Source organism: Vombatus ursinus, unplaced genomic scaffold (genome assembly GCF_900497805.2).
Source record: "Vombatus ursinus unplaced genomic scaffold, bare-nosed wombat genome assembly UNPS02001287.1, whole genome shotgun sequence".
Classification (NCBI taxonomy): domain Eukaryota; kingdom Metazoa; phylum Chordata; class Mammalia; order Diprotodontia; family Vombatidae; genus Vombatus; species Vombatus ursinus.
In genome coordinates, this window is record NW_020941065.1 from 4,600,279 (window position 1) to 4,612,954 (window position 12,676).

The window sequence follows — 12,676 nt, forward strand, 5'->3', positions numbered from 1 at the left end:
TTCTCTGAAGAGTTTTATGTCCAGGAATGATAGCACAGTCATCAAGCCCCTCCTTTTGCAGGGAAGAAGACTGCAGAACCTCAAGTAATTTACCCTAGCGCTTCTTTGAAAGAAATGGGTGGTAGATGCTCCCTAAGTTCCAGGTGTCAGTTTGCATTTGAATGTGAAAAAAAAAATTAAAAAAAAAAAAGAAAAAACCTTTTCTTAGCAGGTGGTGACTTAGGTGGCTGCTAGCTTCCCAACATAAATGCTGCCCTGAGCATCGAAATCACTGATTCCCAGTCCTTTCAGCATACAGATGCCCTATTACTTGTGTTTGTATTACTTCAGCCACACAAAAAGGGGCATGCATGTAAGTTCGAGGGTAGGATATTGTTTTCCCTCTGCCTCTTCCATTCAAGTATTCAGAGCACATAAAGAGCATATGCTCCCAAAGTAGGTCTTCACATGATAATGATGAGGAGGGGTTGGTAAGTGGAGCAAAAGGAAAGCTGAGTGCAATTAGGGCCTGTTATCATGTGGGCTATGCGCATCTTTGGGACTAACAGTTGCTCAGTGAAAGATTTCCATTTCATCTTTCTCCTTGTTTGAGTTAAACTTTGTTCTCTAATGTTGTTAAATACATGATTGAAAATGCAGTCCAAGAACACTGGGGGTTCTATGTGTTCACTGGGTACGGGATCTAAGTCAAGAGAATGGTAAAATCCACCCAAGTTTACCTGAGCCCTTGAGAATTTATGACAAAAAAAAAAATTTACACAAGCAAATCAATTTGGAATGGGAATTTTTGGAGACTTTCACGCATCCCTTAATAATACTAATGTTCACATTTGGGGATCTCAAAACCATAATTGGGCATCACTAATCTAAACGCTCCTACTCTGATGCCAAAAATACAAAATCCAATAGGGCTTCTCTTACCTTTCTAATAGGTTGTGGATTGCTTTGAAGAGCAGGGTCCTACATTCATAGGAAAGGCCATTCTCCCATAGTCCTTCCTCCACTACTATAAAACAAAACAAAACACAGACCGACTATTAAGCAGGACATCCAGATAAACAGAAAGAGGAAAATTTGAAAGAATTCTTCTTTAATATGGTAATAATGGTCTTTTCCACATTCCTTATTATAATCTAATGTTTATTACACAAAATAATGCATACATGACAGAACAGAAATTTCATTTTCGAATTCTCTTTTGATCTTGACAAAGTGATAGGGAAAAACCTGTCCAAAGTAATATTTTCAGTACCAAAACAAAAAAGAGAATCTGTTTCTGGAGCCCTAAATGGGAATAGTTATTCTATTAAATCATTTTAGCTTCCCCCTCAAAATTCTACTTGAGTCTAACAGTCGTCTTCCAAAATTCTCAAATCATCAAGTACAGCTCAGAATAGAAGAGTGACTTTGTAGGTGAGAATTGCCTGACCACTGTATTACAGGCATAAATATCTGGAGTGGGAAACTAGGAAGAGAAGAAATGTTATAAATTTGCCCTTTTTTTGTCACACTGGGGAAAAATTACTGTATTGGCAACATTACTGTATTAAAAGCCACTGAATTTTATTGCCGAAAGGAACCACTGAGATCATCTGATTCACCCTCTTTCACATACAGTCAAGATATTGACACCTAGGGAGGGAAGGCAATTAATTCAAGGTAAGACAATGTATTGGTAGGAGAGGCAAGACCTGAATGTAGCTTTAGGCCAGGGCACTTTCAACTGTACCATGAACTGAATCAACAATGAATAAAGTGGCGGTCTAGAAGTTAAAGAAGACCTGGGTTCTAATATCACCTATGAAACTGACTACTTATCTACCACATACAAGTCTCTTGACCTCTCCAAGCCCCAATTTTCTCATCTCTAAAATAAAAATAATAATAATACCTCGTAGCGTTAAGAGTATGAAAGCAAATAAAACAAGTAAAGCACTATGTACATCTCCAAATGCTATGTGAAGTCAGCCATTTAGAGTTTCATCCTAAAGATAAAATGTGTTAATGCACCACAGTCAGAAGAGACCGATGAAGGGACCAAGAATGAGGACACATACACACTCTATTCCCAAGCTCCATAACTTGGCCTTGAGAAAGTCACAAAATTACATTTTATAGAACTGATTTTCTAATAGGACTTTAAAGTTCCATAAACACCAGTCTCATATTAATAACTAGCAGGTTGTTCCCTACCTTTATTAATATCTGCTAAAACAAAATTACAAATATAAGGTTGCCTTTGAGATTTTATATTGAACTACAAGGATAAGAGGCAATAAAGGAATCTAGCAGTCACAGTGCCTCATGCATTCCTAAAATCTTCATTCTTTTATAAATGTATAAACAAGTACAAAATGCCCCAGAGCAAGAAGTCAATTTCCTTTTTTACAAATTATATTATTTCAACTCATGATAGCAAGGTAGTTGGAAGAATAAAAACTACATTTACAGAGTAAACTCAATTTCCTCTCACTTTTTCTTATCTCAGAAAAAAAAAAAACACTTGGAAGACAACACAGTATTGTAACTGAAAATAAAAACACAAGTTAAAATGATGAGAAATATGTTATATTGTTTTAACTATGCTGTTGTATCATCGAAAATATATCAGGATCTTTTCTAATCAAATTAGTTCAAGAAATTTTAAATGGTTAAAAGATTATATAGTCATGGGCTTTTCTCCCACAGGAGCTAAGAAAGATCTAAAATACCTGAAAACAGCAAGATTAAATTATTAAGTGCCTGGATGTGCTCCATTCCCCAAACTCATCCTGGCTTCCCTGGCTTCATTCAAGTCTGAACTAAAAACTCATCTTCTGCCAGAAGTCTTTCCTGGCCCCTCCTCATGCCCCACTAAGCACCTATCTCCCATTTTTCCCATACAGATGTTGTTTTCCTATACATTGCTGTTTTCATGCTGTCTCCTGCATTAGAATGTGAGGTCCTTGCAGACAGGGAATGTTTCTGTCTTTCTTTGTACCCCCAGGCATCTTGCCATACAGTGGATGCTCCCTGACTTAAAGTAAGTGCGAGGCCCAAAGAGAAAACAGGATTTGCCCTGAAGGGAGCTACATTTTATCGAGGGATGCAACATAAATACAAGGAAGCCAATACACAGTAGAATCACAATCATGTGAAGCTGTTGAAAGGACGGATATGCACAAGAGAGAATTTCTGGCAGCTGCAGGACATCTATCCGTTGTACTCTGAGGCAAGCTAGAATCCAAGGGAAAGAGAAGAGACGTACATGGGGGGCCACTCATGAAAAGGCATGGAGATGCAAGATGAGATGCCCTGCAACGCAAACAACTAGCAGGAAGGCAGGTGGCATGCGTGTTTTAGAGGGCTTAAGTGCCAGGTAGAGGAGTTTGTGTTTTATCCTAGAGACAAAAGGAAGGCATAAGACATGGTTTGATCGGGCAAACTGATATGGTATAGCAGACAGAACACTGGATTTGAAGTCTGAATAGCTAGATCCAAAATCTGCCACCTCCATGACCCGGGCACTGTCTTTAGCCAACCTGGGTTTATGTTTCTTCATCTCTTTCTATAAAAGGATGTGTTTAAACCAGATGACCTTTAAGATTCCTTCATCTGAAGGTATCATCTTTGTTATAGAATTATCAGTTTGTAATTCATCTTCTTGATAGCCGCCAATGGGGAAAGAGCAATTAGTAGACTACTTCAACAGTCCAGGTAAGAAGGGATAAGGCCTAAACTAGGGTGGAGGGAAGGGCTTAGTCAGTGTATGAGATATACTAGGTTTGTACTAAATGCTTGTCAACCGACCAAAAACAGGGGAAGAGGGGGCAAACTGCCAGATATGTTGTAAGAATAGGATTAACAAAAAATTATCGGGTCATCTTTGGAGTAGCTTTGAGGACAGCCTTTTCAACGTAATGGTGATGGCAAATGCCAGATTTTTACAAGGGACTGATGAACAGGTAATGGATATAGTTACATCCAAGGAGTTTGGCTGTGAAAGTGAAAAGAGATCTAGGATAGCTTGAGGAACTGGATGGGTCATGGGAAGTGGTGTTGTTTGTTGGATGTTATTGGTGGTGGTGGTGTTTAATGGAGGGGGGAGAAATGGGCAAAGTTGGAGATGGTCGGAAAAAAGCCAGTGGATTAAGGTAAGACTAAAGATAAAGAAGAAGTAATGAGTGAGGGGACAAGTTCTCAAAGGAGGTGGGAAGATAAGCTTGCCTAAGAGAAAGTCCACCTCTTTTAACAGAGGCAGAAGCAAGAGAACTGGGGATGATGAAGATGGATTCTGAGGAATGGGAGGAAAGGAAATATGCCAGGGATGGCATTTATTTTTCTGTAACAAAAGGGTAAATACTCTGGGGGAGCTGGGAAGGAAGTTATAAGGGAAGTTCGAAGAAGGAGAAGGATGGTTTATAATGTCTACTGTGGAAAGTATGATAAGAGAATAAATCAGGGAAGGAAAACATTTTATGAGCAGCATCTACTGTGTGACAGGGCTGACGTGAGTTTAGATAACAAATTTGTAATGATCCCAAATAAGCATAAATTTCATATTGCTAAAAAGTGGTCTAAACTCTATTTGAATACCTGTACATAGATTTGTGTATTACAGCCCCAGAGTCAGGCTAATTAACAATTTTTTAATCTTTAGTCTTTAATTATTTTTTTCAATGCTAACGGATTTGGAATCAAAGCAATACTACAACCTCATGCATACACAACAAAATTTTCCTCATTAAAAAAAAAACCTTTTGCATAGGGGAGGGGATAAGGGTGAAGGAAGCTATAATCTGTTCATTCAAAACATAAACATCAGGAAGCAGCAACAAAAATATAGAACAGATTCAATTAAATAAAATGATACTGAGTAAATTTAAATGGTGGGGGAACATGGTGTATTTCTTAGAGTCAGAAAGACCTGAGTTCAAGTTCTATTTTTGACATATACTAGTACAGTGACATTAGGCAAGTAACTTTACTTCTCCCTAGCCTCAGGCAATTTTCTAAGACTAAGGTGAGGATGGGGTTCTACACAGGTGGAAGTTTCCCCATTCTATAAAATGATGGGTCTGGAACCAAAATAAATAATTAAACAAATGATGAAAAAAGCAACAACCATATCTTCAGGAAATAACTGCATTTTAAAAGTCTAAACAGCATACTCACTAATAAATCTTAATTACATAGCCTAAGTAATTTATGTTATTATTACTAAAGGAATATAAACAATTTTAAGTTTCAGGCAAAATAAATTTGACAAAACTTAGGGAAAGAATGTATAACACCAAGGGAAACATAACATTACACTGCATTAGGTTCTTTGATAATTTTGTTATAATTATTAATAAATGTTATAATTTAGTATAGTAATATATAACAAATCAATAAATACTTATCAACAGCATTATAATTATTAATAAAGTACTACATGCCAGATCACACAATTTCATCAACATATGAAAGGCATTTTTGCAAGACTCAAATAGTAATAAGAGAAATATTCTTAGGATTAGACCATCATCTTGCCATAGTTCTTGCTTTGGTTTTTTATGTGAAAAAAAGAAAAAAAAAAGAAAAAAAATACTAGGAAATTTTTCTGAGTGAAAATCACTTTTGAGAACTAGTCAGTGGCACAATTTGAGAGTAAATTCTGGGAAGTAAGACTATAAAGCCATTCAAGTTAATGTAAAATAACTGTACATTGCATCAGGACCAAAGGTAGAATTTTAAGAAAAAAATTATTCTATCAAATCACAGTTCATTTTTCAATTCCAAATAAAATAAGCTGTTTATTTAATGAATAGTTTACACCTCTAATATAATTATCAATCAATAACAAATGAAAATGAAAATGTTTAGTGGTAACCTTTGACAAAGGAACCAGGATACATAAATACTATTACATGAAAACACCTGCATAAGTTCCTCTGAGATTTCATAGAAAATTCTGAATCAAAAATGCATTGAACTATACAATGAAAATACAAAGACAAAAATCAAAGTTCTTGTTCTTAGGATCTTACTTTATATTGGCATAAAGTGCCAATAAAGACGAGGGAGTATTAGGGGAGGATGTGTATCTCTATATATCTGCTGGCTATGTCTCCTTGCACATGTCCATGTTGTGTGTGCATGCATATATGTATGCGAGCATGTATATGCATGTATGTAGAATTTACATCTGCATGGTAATGCTAGCTGTATCTTTCAGAGGTGATGAGATCACCAAGGGAGATGACATAGAAAGAGGACTCAGGAGAGAACCTTGGAGGACACTCATCAAGAATGTAAGCCCTTTATAGACGCTTGTCCCAGTTTTCCCAGTTGTTCATACCCATGTATCATCTCTATATTTTAAAATATATATATCCTGTGTTTATGTATGTATATGCTATCTCCTCCTGAGAAAAATGTAAGATGCTTAAAGGAAGGGGCTGTCTCTCTCAAATATTTGTATCCCCAGGCCCTAGCATAGTTCTTGGCTTAGTTTAGGTGCTTCATAAAATACTTCCTGTTATAAAAACCACCTCATGGACCCCATGTTAAGACACTCTGTGCTAAATTTTCATTCCTTGAAAACAAGGAACATGGGGCAGTTACGTTACTCAGTGGTTACAGCACTGGACTTGGAGTCAGGAGGACTTGAGTTCAAATCTGACCTCAGACTTACTGTGTGACCCTGGGCAAGTCCCTTAACCCTGACTGCCTCACCAAAAAGCGAGAAAACAAGCAAGAAAGAACGAAAGAAAGAACGAAAGAAAGAACGAAAGAAAGAAAGAAAGAAAAGAAAGAAAAAACAAGGAACATTGATACCTCCAGAGTAAGCTCAGCAGCACATTTTACCCACAATAGAAGTTCAATAAATGTTTGATTGAATTGAATGACTGAAGATTAAGCGATAAAACATTAAATAATCTCTCAGTGTATTCTGTATTATAAACATTCATTTTGGCTCCTGGGTTTCAGTTCAATTGGGCAAAAATGCAGAATGCTGTGAGGTGCCACAGAAGAGTCAGGAATTGAAAAATTAACTGAGACACAAAGCATGCCTTCAAGGAGCTTCAAAGATTTTCAAGGGTAATAAGACATGTATAATAATAACAACAAAAACTGAAAAATTTTTTGAAGGTCACTTTCAGCTTGCAATTTCCATTATACAAAATGTAATTGTGAAGGAGAGTATGAGAGATTTAAGAATGGAGCCATCATTTTCAGATTAGCAGGGTTTAATTGTTTGAGTTTTTTGGTTTTACTTTCTGGGTGTGGGAAAAATATAAAATAATAGTATCTATAGTTATTGGGGGGTTTGTTCTGGACAAACTCCACCTCAGAAAACATTTACATTGCAATCATTTAATAAGGAAGCCCTCCAAAGCCTGTGACCCTCCAATCACTATTTTTTCTGGAGTCCCTTTAAGCCAGGTCAAATGCAGCACACACTTAGGTTAGAGAAGCCTTGGAAGGTATACAGAGCAAAAGGTAGAAGAAAAATTCGGGATCTTAAAGACAAACTTCTCTTCATGTACGTTTTCTGTTGTTATCGTGAGCATTTATTAAGCATTTACAAGTCATTTAACTTAAAGAGGAACAAAAGCAAATTGAAACTGAATTAGGTCATTATCTGTACAATTAATTCCATGGCAACCCTAAGAAGGCACAAGACTCAGGTCTTTAAATTCCTCTGTCACAGATCCTACTACAAACCTCAGCAACAAACAGACTGCTCTCTCTTCTGTTCTTGGGGATGACTGCCTCCCAGCAAGTGAGGAGACAAAAAGGCAAAAGGCAATCAAACTGAAGTCCTCCTGAGTGAGCTATACGGCACTTATAATGTATGAGGCACAAGTTTGCATGTATTTATGTATTTATTTTTTATGAGATTGTGATTAATAATAACTGGTAGGCAGGTAGGACTTGTATCCATTTCCCCCTCTGAAACCTGCCAAATCACTCAATGGCTATGTGTATTTCTGACTACAGCACAGGAAAGGCATCTCCAAGGCTATCAAAACTTTTTCCAACTCAAATGCTCTTAGATCTCTTCATGACAATTCAAATTACTTCATTTTTGCATCATTCACATTGCTGTTATCTTCATTTCTATTCTACAGGTTGGGGAGTCAAGTCCAGTCAAATCAATAAGCATTTATTAAGTGACTACCCCATAGTAAGCAATCAAGGGGGAAAAAAGGGGGGAGGCAATCTCTGTTTTCAAGAAGCTCAGTCAGAATATTAACATTTCTTGACATCTACAATTAAGCACTGGGAGTACAAAGAAAGGTAAAGAAAGGACAATACCTGTTCTCAAAGAGATCACCTTTTTAGGAGAAGACAACATGCTAACAATTAATAACCAGAGATAATCTAACAGGGAAGGCTTTCCAGGGCCTTCTTGAAGAAGGTAGGATTTAAGCTGACACTTGAAGGAAGCCAGGGAGCCAAAATGAGGAGGGAACAAGTTTCAGGCATGGGGGACAGTCAGTGAACATGCTTGGGAGATGGAATGTCTTACCCAAGGACTGGATCACAGAGTACGTGGAGTAAGGTATAAGAGAACTGTAAAGGCAGAAAAAGGCTAGATTATGAAGAACTTTAAAAGTTAAGCAAAGGATTTTATATTTGATCCTGAGGGTAATAGAAAAACACAAGTAGGAGAAGGAAAAGACTTTTTTTTTCTAATATTTCTACTGAAGTTTTATCAAGAATGGACCTGATGGAAATTTCCAGGACTCCATTTCCCATCAGACAATGTACTTATGATACTGGGCATTTGAATCATGAAGTGAAAAGTGATTGGTGAGAAGAGACCTTGGGAAAAAATGTAGACTCACATGAACAAGCAACCTTGGTGATGGCCTAGTACAAGATGACGTACAGCAAAAGTCACCTGAACAAAAAAATGGCAAGTCAATATTGGAGGGCTGTAGAAAGACGAACTAATACACTTGTGAAGCCGTGAACTGGTCCAACTGTCTCAGTAACAGACTAATGAGGAAGCGAAAGACAGAAGGAAAGATTCAAGACACATACAAGCACTCTGGGGACAAAGAATGAGAAATACAGTGGATGCCCACGAAGTAGAGGGAAGGCTGAAAAAGTTAGAGTATTTGAATGTAATTGAATATTATCACACAGTTTAAAAAAAAAAAGAATGAATGAAAAATAAGGAATCTGGAGAATCCCAGAGAAACACAGAAAGATTTATATCAACTGAACAAAAATGAAATCATCACAATCGAAAGTACATGTACAGTATAAATGGAAATATCATTAAAAGATGTTGATTCTGAGTAACTGAAAAACTAGAAACGGTCACAGAAATAATCAAACCCCCCCGACTCCCCATAGTAGACAGACTGGGAACAGCTAGGAATGAATTGTGTGTACACAGTCAGACGCCATTACTGTATCTGATGCTTTTGCTTAATTGGCACTCTTTATCACAGGGGAGGATTTGATGGAGGCAGTGGAGGGAGTACAAGAAAAAACTGTGCTGGGTCAGTCTGGGCAGAAGAAGGGAGCTGCTGTGGCAACAGATGCTGTGATCAAAAGGAGATTCACAAGCCACGAGTGATTCTTCCTCTCAGCTTCCAGTGCAGCCATGCAAAAGATCTTTTCCATGACCCTGCTCACACCAGAATATGAGTCTGAAAGCTGAAGCAGATTGTTCCCCAACACCATTGGAGCTGGGAAGAAATCCTAATCCCAGGAGTGTGTGTGGATGTACGAGTTTTAATATTTTTCCTTATTCTTTTGCTAACTGGTAAAGTTCTGATTAAATGTTTTACATTTAAAACCCATGTAAACCAAGTTTAGAAGGGCTGAGAGTTCTTAGCTACACTGTACGGGAGCTTGAACCCAAGAAGTTAGTTGCCTTCCATTTGCATGTTCAATAATATCTGTGAATCTGGTGTTGGAATGGAAGGTGGGCAACATGTAATGCCCAAATGCTACAAGATTGATTTGGGGGGAAAAGGGAGGTGGGAGAGGAGAGTTGGTCATATCAATATTTATCAATTGCACTCATAAAGTACAAATAGCAAGATGTGACATATGAAAAGTTGAAGAGACATAATTTCTGGGTAATTAATAACCAATTTTATTAATTATGGCTAGTACATAATAAATAAAATGATGGTCATTTGGCTTTCTCTCATAGACCAAAGACAAATCATGTAGGTCGATAAATACTTGTATGCCCTTGGAAGAGCGGGTGTTCCCGGCAAGCGGAAATCAGCCCTGACTGGTTAGAGGTAGACTTATTCTAACAAGGGGCTGGGAACATGACTTTGATTATGTTACTCATAAACAAAGAGAGACTCATCTCAAGCCAGACCACTTCTAACTCCAGCAATCTACAAAAAAGGCAATGGACGAAAAAGAATCTATCTTCTACCCAATTAGTGAACAGTGAACAATGGTAAGGGACCTAAATAAGAGGGTCTGGGTGGGATAAATTTTTGGGAGAGGTCAGAAATGTCCTTGAGAGACTAAGCTATAAATGAAGAAATAGAAAGAGGGGAAAAAAAACAAGCAACTGGATACCCCCCCACCACCCATATTAATTGTTTATTAATATAAGAGAGATATAATTATTTCTATCAAAGAGACAACCAAAACAAAGCACACTTAAAGTCTTCTCTTGCCATTGTCACTACTAGAACCACTCAGCTGTCAAATTCATCTTCCTAAAGTGCAGGTCTGACCATATCAACCCAGAACACATATATTCATTTAACAACAGGGACTCCCTATTATATTACCTCCAGGATGAAATACAAAAAGCCTTGGTTTGGCTTTTAAAACCTTTCATATCTTGCCCCTTCCTATTTTTCAGTCTACACAGTACTCCCCTCCATATAGCTTGAGATCCAGTGACACTGGTCTTGCTGTTTCTCACATCTTTCAACTGTCCGTCCTCTGTGCCTGAAATTCTCACCTCTTCACTCCATCTCTTAGCTTTCCTGGCTTCTGAGTTTCAACTCAAGTCCTACCTTCTGCCAAAAAAAAAAAAAAGAAAGAAAGAAAGAAAAAAAGAGGTCTTTTCCAATTCTCCTTATTTTAATGCCTTCTCTCTGTAGCTAGCCCCAATTTATCATGCATGTCTCTTATCTGTACATAGTTATTTGCAGGTTGTGTCTTATTAAACCGTGAGTTCCTTAAGAGCTGGGCCTTGTTTTCTGCCTTTCTTTGTATCTCCAGATCTTAGAACTGTGTTGGGCACATACAGGCACTTAATAAACACTAGATAACACTAGACAACCACATCAAGAAGAACAAAGCTTAATATTACATCTGCCTATTCATGAAAAAAAAATGTGGTCCTAAAGGAACTATCCTTAATGATCTAAGAGATAAAAACACATAAATGTAATGGCTAACAGGAAAAGGTTTTTTTTTTAATTTAAATTTTCTAGCAAATAATCAAGTTATTTAAATGAATTCAGGTAAGTTTAAATAAATACTGTTGTTAGAGAGATGGAATGTAGGATAAAAGATTTAAATGAGTAAAGTATAGCTTAATGTGTTCTTCAAAAAAAAAATCTTTCAATATCTTCCCAAAATTGTAATACAACTTTTCTCAACATTGTATAACTTGCTTCCTTGCAGAATTAATAAGCTTCTTTGAAAGAAAACCATGTAAAAGGCTGAGGAAAAAAGTCAACATGGCAAAATATCAAAGTGGCATATAAATACTTCAATGGATTTATGTTTCCCAGCAGAGATCTTGGAAAGATAGCCATTCCAATTCAACAACTGAAACTGACACACTTTACTTGAAGTTTAAAAAAAAAAAAAGAGGGAGGTTGAGGGAGGATGAAACAAGGAAGGGAGGGGCACCAGATTCTGAAATGTTAAAGAAATTCAGCTCCATATGCTTTTAGAATTCAGGTCACACTGCCGAATGCAGTTTAAAAGTGGAATTACTTTCAAAGAATACATATTTCCTCTGAGCTATGTTACATATTTCCTTTTAATGTATCATATTGCAGTAACAGCTGAAATGAACGTCTAGACATCAAAAAACACTCCTTACTCCCACCTACTGCTTTTTTACCTCAGGCATCAAAACTAATGAAACCTATTATCCCGAACGCTGAATTCAGTAACCACATTGGCCACTGCAGATATAAGAAGGGGGGAAAAAAAACTCTCAGGGATAGGACTACTTATTCAGCCATTTAAAATTACTGAAAATCATTTTTTGCTGCACACTGCAAAAATACTGACAGATTAAAGCAAGGCACACGGAACAAGGAGATTACTTCCCAGGAAGATTACAATGTCAAGCAGCTAAAGATAGGTCCATGTTGAAAATGGGTTCCATGGTTTGTTTACTGTTTCTCATTTGTGTTCCTACCAAAATTTTAAATCTCTTCTTCTAATGTATATTATGAAAATTTAAAAGAATTACATGATGTAAATATGGTTCCACTCTAAACTGAAATTCTATTACTAAAACTATTATTATTGTAATTTTTATAAAATGTATCTTCTGAAACAATACCTCAAAGCACAGCTTGTTCCTTAAAAGTGAAGTGTAATGCTGCATCAATTCTGAAAAATTGTCATACTCATAAAAATCCAATTTTATATAGAACTATTGATCACAGCCAGGCTACCACTGATCACCTGGTAAAATCTGCATTTGAACTCATTAACAACTAAATGGATTCATTACTTATAC

General features: G+C 36.8%; 1 protein-coding gene across 4 annotated transcripts in view; it reads right to left on the bottom strand.

Annotated features, from left to right (window-relative positions):
- MED13L (mediator complex subunit 13 like) overlaps window positions 1-12,676 on the bottom strand; it is a 392,641-nt gene that overhangs the window by 176,862 nt on the left and 203,103 nt on the right. For 2 of the 4 annotated variants that reach the window (XM_027862690.1, XM_027862677.1), the window contains exon 3: window positions 922-1,006. The exons of 1 other annotated variant lie outside the window; for it this stretch is intronic. In XM_027862690.1, coding sequence (XP_027718491.1) covers window positions 922-1,006 — 85 coding nt within the window. The remainder of the gene's footprint in view (window positions 1-921; window positions 1,007-12,676) is intronic. One more of the 4 variants, XM_027862683.1, reaches the window with a different exon arrangement.